We start from the raw sequence: 16,329 nt of genomic DNA on the forward strand, positions 1-16,329 counted from the left end.
ATTATTCCCCAAATAAACAATTATTTATTGTAGATACCAGAAGATGGTTGTCCTACACTTTTCTTCCTTCACCTCGGTTTTCTCTTTCCATATGATCCATTCTGATCTTAGCTTTCATACGGGTCACTTTTTTTCTTGTCTAGACTCTCAACAACAGTTTAGGCATTTGTTGAGCCCTTACCATTTGTAAGATATTTTACTAGGGACCATGTATAAAAATCACAATAGTCAAAATAATAGCTAATATTCATCGAGTGCTCACAATTCTGCCAGGCACTTTACTAAGCACTTTATATGAACTAATTCACTTAATTTTCATGATACCCTATAAAGCAGATAGAACTGTTATTACTATTCTAAAGATGCAAAAACCAGCTCAGTTAAGTTAAACAACTTGCCTAAGTGCACACAGGAAGTAAGTAGTGTAGTCAGGGATTTAGATCTCAGTCTTTCTGACTCGGGAGTTGTGCTCTCAGCCACTATGCTATGCTCCCCTTCTCTGCCTCTAAGGAGATATGGGCTGGTGGAGGATGGGCATGCATAAATAATCAGTTTAATTTGGCAAGTGCCAATGAGAAAGGTCCTTTTCCCTCCTTTCCTTACTCTGATATTTTTTAAAAATCTATTTTCCTAACCTACTTTTGAGTTTTACTAGATCCTGACTTTGACACTTACATCAATTAATGGACATAGAAAGGGAAAAAGAAAGCCCTAAACTACTAAATATAAAATACATTTTTATTTAGAATTGGTATAGACTTCTAAATCAATAGATATAGCCCTTCAACCCACACAACAAAGCACCAGAATTTGTGTCTATTTTCAAAACAACCTTTCTCGCTCTATTTTTCATGTTACTCAGTCCAGACTCCCCATCCAACATAAGGACCTCACCAGATAATACTCTATCATGTAGCCAGATGCAATTCCCATTATATCTTCTGGTGCTCCAAACTTCAATAAGATTTAGTGGACTTTCCCCCTGACAACTAGGCCCACCACGCCTTCTACGTCAAGGCTCTGACTTGTGATATATGAAGTCCGGTGTTTCCACTCTTGCCAGAAAAGTCTCGTAAAAGATGCAGATTTCGGGGCCCTTTATCTGAAGAATCCAACCCACTCAGGGACGTGCAAGTTCGGACAGTTCAGTGATGGAAAGCACCTTAAGTGCCTGGCTCATGCGGAGGGATGAACGGAGAGAGGGAGAAGCTAAAATCAGGAGACTTGGGTTCAACTTTAGACAGCGTCACTTAACTGAATAACTTGGGACAAGTCACGTCCTTCTGAGCCCAGACTTCTTACCTGTAAAAGAGGGAAGATTTGATCAGATGAACTGTTACGTTCTTTCACCTCTCAAAGTCGTGGTTATGATCGCGGAATCAGAGGACCTGTGTGCACATACTGGCTATACTACTTGTGAACCACTGAGTGTCAGCTGCACGATCTCCCTGATTTACAACCATCACATGAGGGAATAATGGCAGTAATTATCTGCTCACCCTTCTCTCCCCTTTAATGAAGCCTAAATGAAATAATGCCTATAAGCATCTAACACAGAACCAGGCTCATATCAATGCTCAACAAATTACTATTACTCGGGGGCTCTATGACTCGCCTCCCTGAGAGCCCCACTTTCTTTCTCACTTGTCACCTTGAGCTTAGCCGAAGTCTCCTGAAACCCTCCATTCGTTTTTATCTTCATCTCCGACCCACTAAAAGCTCTGGGGCAAGTCACCGGCAACTTGGTCGCACAGTCAACCTCGGACTCCTCCCCCAAACCGCGGGGCTCCACTTTCCTTCAGAATCAAGGTTCCGACTAGACGCCAACTGCGCGAAGAATAGTTCCGCCTGGATCCCAGCGCCCTCCCTCACAACTCTAGCCCTATCCGCCTTGGGTCTATTGAGCCCAACCGGCATCCGGCGCGGGTGGAACTGGGCTTGGCGGGAGGGGGCGGGGCCTCCAGGAGGAGGCGGCAGGTTTGAAAAGTGGCAACGGTCGTCGCTTGCTGGTTTTTGACTTTGCCTCGCAGTTACTTCCCGAGCTCGCCGCCTTCCTGCGGGCGGCTGGTGCTGTAGGTGAGCACGAGCGGGCGCGGGAGGACCGAGGAAGGGAGGCTGAGGGCTTCCTCTCCCTCCTGAGGCGCGGGCCAGTATCGGCACGCTCGGCCTTGCTGTGCTTTCATTGTGCGCAGTCGCGGGAAGGATGCCGGAGCAACCAGCCCCTGGGAGGTGGGGGAGCCCACAGTTCTTTTCATTTGATTTCAGTCCCCAAAACAACTTGAGTTCAGTTTCTACGAAGCTAAGGGGTGTTATACTTGACCTGAAGCTGGTCAATTTAAGCTTGTGTTTATGTTTTTAAGTCCATCTACGAGTATTAGAAAGGGTGGTGGTGATAGGGTTTATTCGGTTGCGGATGCTTGTCAAATTTCTACAGAGCTCCGTTGCTCAGACATCTCTTAACCAAATCGTAAACCTCGTATCAAAAAGCCAAAAATGTTATACTTAATCCAAAATTCAAAGGAAGAGAGTGGCGTGTGGCAAGGGAGCAGCGCGCGTGTATGGCACTACGCATGCGTAACACGATCTTTACCACCCGCCCGGTATGAGTTCTTCGAGGTAAAGAGGCATATCTGTTTGTTTTTGTTCAATCTCTGCCTCCAGGAATTGTGATTTACACGACCTTTTAGCAAAACGAAATGTGTAAAATCTAATAGGTATTCTTTCAATACCTGTAATGCTCAGCATTCCTGGTGTTTTAAATAAATGAGAAACTGGAGGGGTAATTAGCTGTTAATCTCAGCCACTTGTTAGGCAGTCAGAGGGTCACTTTACGCATATTAAGCCTTTTATTTACTTAGTCCTGCCTAAGAGCTCAAACTTCGTAGTTGGAAGGTGTCCCTTTCTCTCTCTCCCTTTTTCCCTCTCTCCACTATTTCTTTCCTCCCCCCCCCATACAAGTCAATGAAGAGAATTGGAACTGAAACTGTACTGTGAAAGAATGATGAAATTTGGATAGGGGAAGAGATTGCAAAAGGAAATTTGGGGGAGACTAACTTGCAGCAAAAAGTTTATTACATTATTAAAGATTTTAGAAACCAAACAGAAAAATTTGAATTTGATGTGGTAGGTAAGGTGAGTAATTGGAGTAGTTTTGTACAGAAGTTACACGATGCATAAGTGTTTTATAATTGTGCAAAACATACTAGCTAGAGAGGGGAGGGATGTGTGATAATTATGAAGATATTTTACAACTGCTTTTTCTGTTCGGATAGTCTCAAATTCAGTTGTAGCTTGTTTTGGAAAAGTGACTTTTTCTATAGTCTTTATTTGGTGTATTCTTTTTATCAACAGTTTTTAGATCTATGACTTAGATGAAAATATAGAATGCTTGTTTATACTGAAAGGGACATCTAATAATGTTTAGAGCCAGAATCTAGATTCAAAAAGATCCTAGCTCTAGAATGAAAGTTTTCAACTATGAAATTCAATAGTAGAAAATACAAATCTTTGCTTAAGGTTTAAATAATTATGTAAGAAGAACATGGAGAAGTCCTGGCTTATAAAAGTGGGTCATATTGAAGAAGTTCTTGGAGTTTCAGTTGGTCATAATATATATTTGTCATTAAATGCTACAGTTGTAGACTAGATCAACAGGGGTCATTGCCTACAGTATTAATACTCTGCCCTAGGCAGACTATACCTAGAGCGTTGTGTTCAGTTTGAGTGTTACATTTTTAAGAAGACATTGATAAAATAATGTGTTTTAGAGAAAAGTGAGTAGGATGGTAAAGTTTCTAATACAATGCTGTATAAGGAGTGGGAATACATAAAGAAATTATACTTACCTTAGAGATGAGAGGGCTTAGCAGAGGCATGGTAGCTTTCTTCACATTTTTGAAAGTACTGTGAAATGGGAATTAAGGTACGTATTCTATTTAGTTGCAGTGACTAGAAATAGGACCAGTGGGTAAAATTACAACATATTTCTACAGAGTATGAGGAAAAGTTAATTATTAGAGCCATACCAAAGTTAGAAAAAGTTGCCTTGAGAGTTAGTGAATTCTATGATGTTTTCAAGTGTTCAAGCAGAGCTGAGAAGTTGTCAATCATCTTTTAGAATGGCTTCCTACACTTATTAGAGGTTAGGTAAGTTGCTAAAGCTTTTTATCCCTAATATTCTAAGAAACATTAGAAGCGTAAAGCAATAGATTTCCAGAATTGTGGACCATTTCATTTTGTTTGCAAAATAGTGAACATATTCATACTGGGTCTCTGGGATCATGGTGCTTCAGTGCAGAGTAGGGGATCTGTAGGTAATTACAGGTATTTAAGTAAATGGCTAAGGCAGTGGCTGCTATTGTTTCTCCTTTTTCTCTTACTGTTACTATTGCTATTCTGGTAGGCACAGTTAGAGTTATGAAGAAAATGAAAAGGTCTTAGTTTACTGGGATCTCACAATGTAGTTTCAGAGTTTTATAAACATAATCCCAATTACACTTGACAAGTATTATAACAATTAATGCAAGGCTCTAGGGTGGGATTTCTTAACCTTCTAGGGTGGGATTTCTTAACCTTAGCATTATTGACATTTTAGACTGGATAATTCTATGCTGTGGGGGGCCACCCTATGCATTGTAGGATATTTAGCAGCATCCCTGGCCTCTACGCAGTAGATTCCAGTATCACCCCCATTCCTTTCCCGACAATGAAAAATGTCTCCAAACATTTCAAGGTTGTGGGGAGGGGGCAAAATTGTGAGAGCTACCACTGTAGGGGGACACAGGTACAAATAACTCACTGCCTGACATTAGGGAAAATGGTTATTTTCATCGTTTTTGTTCTTTTTTTTTTAAAGTTCTCACTTTGTTGATAGAAATTCCTGCCAATTACATCATCTATTCTTACTCTATTTTTTTCTCTTCCTACTTGGCATCTTAAATCTTATTAACCATCTCACTATGTATGTATTGAGTAGGATGTCAAATCAGAATTCAATTTTGTTGCCTACCTTGTGTTACTATTGTTTACATATAGCTTTTGCTGACGGTGTTGCCTAGATGCCTTTACTTTGAAGATTAATTCTCAGGATCAATCTTGTTAAACCCACTGACCACAAATGTAAAAAAGAAACACATGGTTAAGAAAAGTAGCAGAAAATGACTGTGTCACTTCAGAATAAAAGTTATTTTAGGATACACACATATATATATATAATTTGTCTTACTAGGATATTTGTTGATAGTTAACATTACTATGAATAGTTCAAACTTTGTTAATTTTCTCCTTGTATTTATGAGTTTCCAAATACTGAGAACTCTGGTTGTGTGATATTCCTGATCCTTGTTTTTCTTCCTTCAGACTAGCAGGAAATTCCCAAGATGGAAACTTTGTCATTCCCCAGATATAACGTAGCTGAACTTGTGGTTCATATTCGCAACAAGATCTTAACAGGAGCTGATGGCAAAAACCTCTCCAAGAATGACCTTTATCCAAATCCAAAGGTAAAATGTGGTTGTGTTAGCAGGCACACAATGGTATTTGAGAACAAAGTAAACTACTAAGTCTTAAGTTGTGGTGAGAAAGACATACACCTTCCTATTTGATGTAGGCCAGTAATTTTAATTGAGAGAAAACCTCTCACCTAGTGTAATTTTAAAATAACATTTAGTTTATATGTGGGGTGACTTCTACATTTCCATTAGGAATTCAATTCTTTAATATGGTCGTTTTCTTAAAAAAAAAACTTCTAAACCATATTAAAGTATATTAAATTTTTTATTCTTATTATTGGAGTGGTGGTCTGAGGGTATCGTTTATTGGTAGGGCTTGAAGGAACTTATTCCAAGAGGCTTCTAACCACAAAAAATGCTTAGAAACAATCCTCTTTGGAAGCTTACAGATTAATTTTCTTGCATTATACCACAGGGGGAATTGACTTGTTTTGACAGGCATTGTTCTTTATATCTTTAGTTATTAAATGCAAAAATGAGCTATTTATGTGTCACGGAAAATCCCAAAGTCTCCTTCCAGTTTCCTGTGTTGGTCTTGAAGTGATAACATAGTAAAACCTGGTTTCATGATGTAGAACTTAAACTTGTTGATCTCAGGACTCCTTTAATTCTTTAAAGTGGGAGGAATGATCTCAGAATAAATGATAAGCCTTTAAACTGATTAAATTTAGCTTTATGAAAAGGTTACCGCATTTTCTCTATATTTCTCACTTTACTGCTCATCCAGTAAACTTGTATGTGGATCACAACAGGTTCACAGGCCAGCACTTGGGAATGGCTGATCTAGAAGATAAGGTTTTAAAAATTCTGTACTACTCTATTGAATTCATACCCCCTTGATCAAGTATTCCCTTAAACTTTAAGTCTGAGGAAACTTTAATTTCTAAAGCAGCAAACAAGGTTTCTCAGTGTCCTTTTTAAAAAACACATCTTCAGTGTGCCATTATTTCTGCTACATGCAGCCTGTTCTCAAAGACTAATCTTTTCTTTCTTTCCCTAAGGTGGATGGGTTACTTGGATTGGATTTAGATATTCTTGCTCTCATTCTTAAACAACTGATCTCATTGACCAGTTATTACATATGAGCAAACTAAGTATTATTAGGTGTTATAAAACTTGGAAAAATTAAAAAATATTTCAAGGGGAATAGAATAATTTTGTCACCCTTTTCTGTTTTGCATTCATTGACTAAAATATAGGATGGTAATGGTGATAGTGAGACAGTTTTAGAGTCATGCTTCAGAGTATTATTATTTATTTTTTTTAAAGATGACCAGTAAGGGGATCATACCCTTGACTTGGTATTGTCAGCACCACGCTCACCCATTGAGCTAACCAGCCATCCCTATATGGGATCTGAACCCGCGGCCTTGGTGTTATCAGCACCGCACTCTCCTGAGTGAGCCACAGGCTGGCCCATGCTTCAGAGTATTAAAAGTTATTTTTCTATTGTAGCCTGAAGTCTTATACATGATCTACATGAGAGCCTTACAAATAGTATATGGAATTCGACTGGAGCATTTTTACATGGTGAGTTTTAAGATGAGGCAAAAAAATTTTTTATTTTTTTATTTTTCTACTGTAGTTCTCTTCGCAGTGTGTACTGGCTTTAGGATAGGAAGTTCTTTATTTTTAACAAATTCAAAGGCTTATATAAAACTAGTGTCACTTACAAAGGAATCTTAGGCATAATTATGGTTTAAATTGACAACTTTAGTAAGATGAAAACTGTAGTAAAGGACCTAAATGACACTTGCAAATTATTTATGCTATGCAATCGTTCATGGATATATAGGTTTGTCTTCAGAGACTATAAGCAACAGCAAACTTTTCACAGATATTGTTCTTTTCTCAGGAAGGACTTCCAAATTAGAGTAGAAAATAGGCAGTAAGAATGAAACAATTGAAATGAGGAAACTGAGCTTTTAGCAAGTTAGATATTTCTAGTAGGAAAGATCATTTTAATCTTTTTTGTTTTTGTAAAACAGCATCTGAAGATGCATAAAAAAATGTAATGTCTTTGGAATCTCACCAATATGATTGCATATTGTTTAAAGCTCACGCTTTGCCACTTATTTGCTATGAAGACTTACTAAGGCTTAGTTTCTTTGTTTATGAAATAGGGATAGCACTTTGTTATAGTGTTGTTGTAAAAATTAAAGGAGAGTATAGATATAATTCCTAGCATAGTACCTGATATTTAGCAAATGCTAACCATTGCCCCTTTATTTTTTCACTGGGCTCTGTATCATTTGTTTTTTAAATTTAATGATAATAAGTTAATATATTTTGATCTTAATCTGTGATTAAGGTTTCTTATGGTTGAAGATTTTTCTCATTTTGTCTAATCAATGTGTAACTTAGATTTTGTGATTTATTACATTTAGATGCCAGTGAACTCTGAAGTCATGTATCCACATCTAATGGAAGGCTTCTTGCCATTCAGCAATTTATTTATTCATCTGTGAGTAAAGAGTAGTTTTATTTTCTTAGTCTACATTCATATTTACATTACATTAAGCTTTCTTCATGACGTGATTTTCTTTGGGAAGGGATTTCTACCATCTTACTCTCCACTCCGTGTCATATACATTCAAAATTGTAGATGTCCACCAAACAGAATAGCCTCCACCTGTGACACTTTCTCAGGATGCTTTCAACTGAAGTTCAAAGATGTAAATTTAGAATTGTTTGCTATCTTTGTCGAGGGTTTTGAGTTCTTAAAGAGTCTTAGCACCTCTAAGAGTGTGTGGTGTTTACTAGAATCTGTAACTATAGCTTGGTATTACATGAATACTTAAGTAATATACAGAAAAAATAGATTTTAGTGTTTTATGATTATGCATTTTAGTAGACCTCTGCCTTAGTCCTTTGACTTGAGAAATATATCCAGAAATCTCTTTGAAAATAAGATGTTTATATCCTATGACTTAGTATGTAATTTACAATACACTTTTCAATATTCTTTCTCTGCTTCATCTTCAAGGGACTCATTTCTGCCCATCTGCCGGGTGAATGACTTTGAGACTGCTGATATTCTATATCCAAGTATGTGATAATTTAAAACAATTTTTAATGTCTGGCTTCAGTCTACCATTTCACTTTTCCACTGATGAATGTAAAAAAAAAAAAAAGGAAATAGGCTTTAGAGAGTATATCCCATCCTTAAGAATGGATTTTTTTTATATTCTATTACTGGAATTTTTTTCCTTTGTAGATGCACAGAAAAGCTGTTTTTCTGATAATTTTTTATAACTCTTTAAATTTAAAAAATGTTCTATAAATTTGGGAATATGAACACAAATAATAAGCAAGCATGATGTTGAATAGTGAATTCATCATACCGGTTTTATCAAATGTAGCAATTACTTTTCACCATGAAGAAATTATCTTTTAGCACTAATAAGAATAGTGATGGTGTTATATCTAGTATATAAAATTCTCCTAGCCTTGTGTCCCTTAATTTATTTGACTTTTTTTTTTTTTTTTTTTGGTGGCTGGCTGGCACAGGGGTTGAACTCTGGACCTTGGTGTTATCAGCCCCACTTTATTTTTTTTTATTTTGGTGGCTAGCCGGTATGGGGATCTGAATTCATGACCTTACTGTTAACAACACTGCTTTCTAACCAACTGATATGACTGGCCATCCCCCATTTGACTTTGATATTTAACCATCAGTTTATTTTATGTTGCAAGAGACTTCGTGTGCTGTTTAAAAATATGGTTTTCATTCTCTTTTGGATCTCTTACTTTTTTGACATAATTTACACACAATAAAGTTGACCAATTTTAAATGTAAATGTTGCAAGAGGCTTTGTGTGCTGTTTAAAAATATGGTTTTCATCCTCTTGGATCTCTTACTTTTTTGACATATAATTTACACACAATAAAGTTGACCAATTTTAAATGTAAATGGATGAATTTTAACAAATGTATAGAGTTTAACTACTGGCACAATCATGTATAAAACATTTCCATGACCCCCAAAAGTTTCTTCATGTCCCTTTGCAGCTAGTCTCTTTTTGGCCTCCCCCATTTCCTGGCAACCACTGATCTGCTTTCTATCAGTACAGTTTTGACTTTTCTAGAATTTTATATAAATGAAATCATATAGTCTGTAATCTTTTGTATCTGGCTTCTTTAAGCATAAAACTTTTGAGATTTATCCATGTTATTACTGAAAGAAAGCTGAGATGCCGGGTACTGTTCAAGCTTTATTAAAGGAAAAGAATCTGCCAGGCTGCCCTCAAAATGGAGGACAGCACCAGGCTTGGGGGTGAGAGAGCTTATATAGGGTACCAAGGGTTGGCTGATACAATCAAGGAGGGGCATTATGCTAATGTGGAAGCTATGCAACCAGGGTGGAGAATTGCGCCCTTGCAGAAGCAAAGGGTTTCTGTTTAAGTCACGAGGTTTTTGTAAAGGGAAGGGGGGAGGGGTTTGGTGCTGGAGTGGAAGACAAGGCCAGCGGCTATTTTGTGCTTATTGTATGCACAATGGCACCGGTCATGTCCAAAATCCATCAATTACATTTAGTAGGATTTTGTTTCTTTTTATTTTGTAATATTTTATTGTAAGTATAACCACAATTTATTCATTGACCAGTTGTTAGATATTTGAATTATTTCTAATATTTGGCCACTATGAACAAAGCTGTTGTGAACATTAACATACAAGTCTTTGTATGCGCGTGTTTTCATTTCTCTAGGTAAATACCTAGGAGTAGAAATACTGATTCATGTGTTAAATATATGCTTAACTTTACGAAACTGGCACGAAACTTTTCCGAAGTGGCTGCATCACCACCAGCAATATATGATAGTTTTAGTTGCCCCACATCTGTTCTGGATTTGGTATTGTAAGTTTTTAATTTTAGCCATTCTAATGGGTGTGTAGTAGTATCTCATGGTTTTAATTTGCATTTCCCTGATGACTAATAGCAATGTGCATATTGTCATATGCTTATTTTCTATCTGTATATATTCCTTGTTGAAGATTCTGTTCGAATCATTTGCCTGTTTTTTAAATTGAATTATTTTTCTTACTGAGTTATAAGCCTTATTTACATATTTTGGAAACAAGATGTTTATTGGATATATTTTGTGCTAATATTTTCTCCCAGTCTGTTACTTGCCTTTTCAATTTCATAACAGTGACTTTTGAAGAACAAAATAAATTTCAATTTTGAGATTCTATGTGGTCTTTTTTTTTCTTTTGTGATTCATAAAACCATTTTTTTGTGTCCTACTAAGAAATCTTGGCCTAATTCAAGGATGCTAAGATTCGCACCTGTATTTTGCTTCAGGAGTATTATAGTTTTAGCTTTTATTGTTTAATGTTTGAATTCTTATATATGGTTTGAGGTAAAGGTCAAGGTTCAGTTTTTTCTTTGCATATGCCTATCAAATTATTCTAGCAGCATTTTGGGAGAAGATTATCCTTTCCCCATTGAATTACCTTGGCACATTTTTCAAAAGTTGCCAACTGGCCAACCACTATACACCTATTAGAATGGGAAAAATCCAAAACACAATACCAAATGCTGAAGAAGATATGGAATAATAGGAACTTTCACTCTTTGCTGGTAGGAATGCAAAAATGGTACAGTCACTTTAGACTGGATTTTTTTTTTTTTTTTTTTTTTTGGTGGCTGGATGGTATGGGCATCCAAACCCTTGACCTTGGTGTTATCAGCACTGTGCTCTTAGCAACTGAGCTAACTGGCCAGCCTGGTACAGCCACTTTAAAAAATAGTTTGGCAGTTTCTAACAAAACTAAGATACTCTCACTGTACAGTCAGCAATTGTGTGCTCCTTGGTATTTACCCAAATGAGTTGAAAACTATGTTCTCACAACAACCTGCACACAGATATATATAGCTTTATTCACAGTTACCAAAACATAGAGGTAACTAAGATGTCCTTCAGTAGGTGAATGGATGAATAAACTGTGGTACAAACAGACGATGGAACATTAATCAGCACTAAAAGGAAATGAGCTATCAAGCCATGGGAAGACATGGTAGAATCTTGAATGCATATTACTAAGTGAAAGAAGCCAGTCTGAAATGGCTATACAATTATAAGACTTTCTGGAAAAGGCAAAACCATGGAGACAATAAAAAAATCAGTGGCTGCCAGGGGTTGGGGGGAGGGAAGGATGAATAGGCAGACACAGAGGATTTTTAGTTGTGTGAAACTACTCTGAATCTGTAATAATGGATACATGTCATTTTCTATCTGTCCAAACCAACAGACTGCGCAAGAGTGAACCCTAGTGTAAATTATGGATTTTGGGTGATGATGTGTCATCAGTTATAACAAATGTACCACTCAGGTGGGGGATGTTGGTAGAGGAGGCTATATATGTGTGTTAGCAGAGGAGGCTGTGTGTGTGTGTGCATGTGCGTGTGTGTTTGTTTGTGTAGGCTATATATGTTATAGGGAAGATGGGAACTACCTATTACCTGCTTGGGGTTGCTGTGAACCTAAAACTGCTCTAAAAAATAAAGTCTATTAAAAAAAAATCAATTGACCATATGTATATGTACATATATATGAGTACTTCTGGGCTTGCTCTTCTACTCTGTTGATCTACATGTCTGTCTTTATGCCAAGCAGACTACCTTGATTACTTTAGCTTTACAGTAAGTCTTGAAATCAGTCAGTGTTAGTCCTCCAATTTTGTTCATCTTCTTCAAAATCATTTTTGACTATTCTGGTCCTTTGTATTTCCATATATATTTTAGAATTTTCAGCTTGTCACTTCCTCCCCCACCCCCCAAAAAAGCCTACTGGGATTTTGATTGGGATTACTTTGAGTGTATATTTCATTTGTGGGGATAGTTGACAGTTTAATAATATTGGGTTTTCTGACCCATGTGCATGTTATATTTCTACATTTATTTAGGTTGTCTTTAATTTCTCACAACAGTGTTTTATAAATTTCAGAGTACAGGTCTTGTATGCATTTTGTTAAATTTATCCCTAAGTACTTCAGAGTTCTAGTGATTTTGTAAATTTTTAAAAAAATTTAAATTACTGATTGGTCATTGTTAGTGATTTTTATATATTGACTTTGGTAAAATCAGTTATTCTAGAAGACTTTTTAGTAGATTCCTTAGGATTTTCTATATCAGCAATCATATCATTTGAAAACAAAGCCAGGTTCATAGTGTTGTTCAGGCCTCTTGATCCTTACAGATTTTCTACTAATTGTTCTGTTGAGGGGTGTTGAAATCTTCAGCTGTGATTTTTGGATTTGTCTATTTTCCTGTTCTTTTAATTTTTATTTCCTGTACCTTGAAGCTCTAGTTTTAGAGGCATACACATTTAGAATTATGTCCTCTTGATGACATATTCTTTGCTCTGAAATATACTTTGTTTAATGTTAATATGGCCATGCCAGCTTTTTTTTTATTTGTATTACCATGACATATCATCCTTTTACTTTTAATCTATCAGTATCTTTGTATTTGAAATGGGTTTCTCATAGATAGCATATAGTTGGGTCTTGCTTTTTTTATTCAACCTCACTACCTCTATCTTTTAATAGGAATGTTTAGACCATTTACATTTAATGTTGTTATTGATATAGTTGGGTTTAAATCTACCTGTATGCTTTCTGTTTTCTCTTTGTCCTGTTCTTTATTTCTGTTTTCTCCATTTCATAATAATATTGGCTTAGAAACTATACCTCTTTGTTTCTGGTGTTTGCTCCAGGGTTTATTATATATGTATATATCTTTAAGACATTATTGTCTATGTTTAAATATATTATACCTTACAACAGTCTTACATTTTTCCCACTCCTGGCCTTTGTGCTGTTGTCATAAATTTTACTTTTACAGATATCATAAACACCTTGATACATTGTTATTAGATTTGCTTCAAATAGTTAATTGCCTTTAAAAGGGACTTTTTAAATGAGGAAAAATATCTTTTATATTAACACATTCTTTTAAGTACATCCAATGGGTTTTTTTGTTGTTGTTGTTGTTGTTTTGGCCCCTGGCTGGTGTGGGGGGATCCAAACCCTTGACTTTGGTGTTACAAGGCCACACTCTAACCAACTGAGCTAACCAGCAGCCCTCCAAATTTCTATCTGATATAATTTTTCTTCCATCTGAAGGATTTCATTTAACATTCTTTGTACTGATAAAAAAACCTTTATTTCACTTTTTTTTTTTGAAAGATTTTTTGTTTTTGAGTATCGAATTCCAACTTGACAGGTTTTTCAGTGCTTTAAAGATATTAATTCATTGTCTTCCTGCTGTCATTGTTTCTGATAAGTCTACTGCTGTTTTTATCTTTGTTCCTCCATAAGGGTTCATTTCCCCATCTTTCTTTTTTCTTTCTCTTCAGCTGCTTTTAGGATTTTCTCTTTACCACTAGTTTTTAGTTGTTTGATTTTAATGTGCCTTTTCGGGAGTTTACTGTTTTGTTGTTTTACTGGGTTTGCTTTTTTTCCTGCTTACATAAAACTTGGGACGTATTCAGCTATTCTGTAAAGTTTTTTTTTCCCCTCCTTTTTGTGGGATACCAATTGCATATTTGTTATATTGTCTGATATTGTCCCTCAGCTCATAAATGTTTTATTCTTTTTTTTTCTTCTCTGACCTTTATTTTAGCTAACTTCTATTGCTGTGTCTTCAGTTTCATTTATCCTTTCATGTTTCAGTCTAATCTGCTGTTAATCCTATCTATTATAGTTTTTATTTCATATATTTTATTTTTCACCTCTTAAAGTTTGATTTAGGTCTTTAAGAAACCTTTTCTTTTCTCTTTATAATGCTTTTCTCTGCCTTTTTGAACAAATGGAATATATTTATAAAGTCTGTTTTCATATCCTTGTTTACTAAATTTATTATCTGTGTTATTTCTGGGCATTTTTCTATTGACTGATTTTCTTTCTTGTTGTGGATCGTATTGTCCTCTTCCTTTACATGTCTGGTCATTTTTATTAGATGCCAGACATTGCTGAGTGTTGGATTTATTTTTATTTATTTTTGGTTTTTTATTCCTTTAAATATATCTGGTTATTTTCCTGGCCTTAGTAATTTCTTCACACATACCAATTAGCACTCAGCTGAGAACTTGAAGAGACTTCTCTACAGACCTCTAGAACTCTTTTCTTTCTGCAGCTGCCTTCTCTAAAGTACTTAATCCCATAAATTCTAGTTGCTTTGGCATCTCCAAACTCTATCTTCTTGACTCAGCAAGACTACTGAGTTTTGTTTGTGTTCTTGCTCTCTGTGGTACAGCCTAAAAACTCTGCAAGTCTGAAACTGGTATATTTATAGGGTTTACCTTATTTGTTTTTCTTGGGCATTGCTGTCCTGCATTGCCTGTTTTCCTGTGTCTAAAATGTGTTGCTTCATATATTTTGTCTGTTGTTCTAGTTGTTTAAGACAGGAGGGTAAATCTGGTCCCTTTTTTTCCCTTGTGGTCAAAAGTATTTTGCTTTATTTTTTTTTAGTTATTAATTCAAAGATAATTCTGACCTTTAAGTTAGACCGTATTTTCTGCACCTTTGTTACAGCATACATAGTTTTATTTTATATGGTATGAGAAGAGTAAATGGTGGAGAGGATGAATTTTCATTTTTATAATTATGTTGTTTCAAAGATTTACTTAAAGAGTTTTGCTTTCTATTTTAGAAGCAAAGCGGACAAGCCGGTTTTTAAGTGGCATTATCAACTTTATTCACTTCAGAGAAGCATGCCGTGAAACATATATGGAATTTCTTTGGCAATATGTAAGATTTAAATATACTTTGAGGTCACATACCAGATCCATAATGTTATTTATGAATTATTAGTATTTTGAGTTTGTTACAGATATCAAATTTCTGTATGGTCTTTAGAGTCTAATTTATTTTTGTATTTATATAAAGTTGCAGATTGTAGTTACTGGAAAAGGTATCCCAGAATGAGATTTTCTTTGATATTTGGTGATATTAGGGAGAGGCTGGGTTGTTTGTTTTAATCTTATAGCTGGGGCTTCTTTTCCTATATTAGGAAGTGTTAAAGAGGAGAATATTGATATATATATTTTTGAAGCTTGCATAGATAGTGTAGTGTTCTTTAAATAACTGAGATATTTGAAGTTTATATTTGTCTTAACTTGAGGTTTATTATTTGCATTTAAATAATGGCTTAATTGGACTGTTTTTGTTGTTGTTTATTATGCTTTATAGGATTGAGTCCCAGGTAGTCACTTTAACAGATAGAAACTCATTTTTCTTCTTTGAACAATTTAGAGAATTTGGGAAGATTATGGGTCATCTGTGTGACTTGTTTCCATTTGTCTTCTATTTTGGGGTACCATACTCTTAGAAGAGCAGCAGAATAAGACTGGACAATTAGACTTTAAGCTCCAGCTACACTTAGCTAATAGATAAATGTTTCTTTGCACAAATCATGCTAAGCTTATAGTCTCCAAAGCTTACATGCATGTGCCAGCATGTACACAAACACACCCAATTTTGCTTGGTTAAATCTCTTAAGACACATTTTTTATGACAATAAAAGGACATCTGTCACCTCTGTGCAACCCTTTATGACTGTCCTCCCTAACCAATAACCAGGTTTGGTTAGCTGTCACTTTTCTTTGTTCCTGTTATATTCAGTACCGTAATAAGCTGTTTTGTAGACTCATGTATCTGACTCTTCAAGGAGACTGAGCTATTTAAGTTCAGCAACTATAAGTTAGTCTTCTTGGGAATTCCCAGCAACCTAGCTCGGTGCCTAACTATTGTAAGAACATTTGTGTTGATTAAGTAAAGAAATTCTTAATTCATTTGTCATGAATGCCTAACT

At 35.7% G+C, this 16,329-nt stretch overlaps 1 protein-coding gene across 1 annotated transcript in view; it reads left to right on the forward strand.

Moving 5' to 3' along the window:
* The first annotated feature begins 1,990 nt into the window (after positions 1-1,990).
* Positions 1,991-16,329, forward strand: part of NUF2 (NUF2 component of NDC80 kinetochore complex) — a 31,212-nt gene continuing 16,873 nt past the window's right edge. Inside the window, exons 1-6 of the mRNA XM_063106929.1 lie at positions 1,991-2,076; positions 5,359-5,501; positions 6,966-7,040; positions 7,898-7,974; positions 8,497-8,558; positions 15,169-15,266. Of these exons, the coding sequence (XP_062962999.1) occupies positions 5,379-5,501; positions 6,966-7,040; positions 7,898-7,974; positions 8,497-8,558; positions 15,169-15,266 (435 nt within the window). The 5' untranslated portion in view covers positions 1,991-2,076; positions 5,359-5,378. The remainder of the gene's footprint in view (positions 2,077-5,358; positions 5,502-6,965; positions 7,041-7,897; positions 7,975-8,496; positions 8,559-15,168; positions 15,267-16,329) is intronic.

This window comes from Cynocephalus volans, chromosome 8 (assembly GCF_027409185.1).
Source record: "Cynocephalus volans isolate mCynVol1 chromosome 8, mCynVol1.pri, whole genome shotgun sequence".
Classification (NCBI taxonomy): domain Eukaryota; kingdom Metazoa; phylum Chordata; class Mammalia; order Dermoptera; family Cynocephalidae; genus Cynocephalus; species Cynocephalus volans.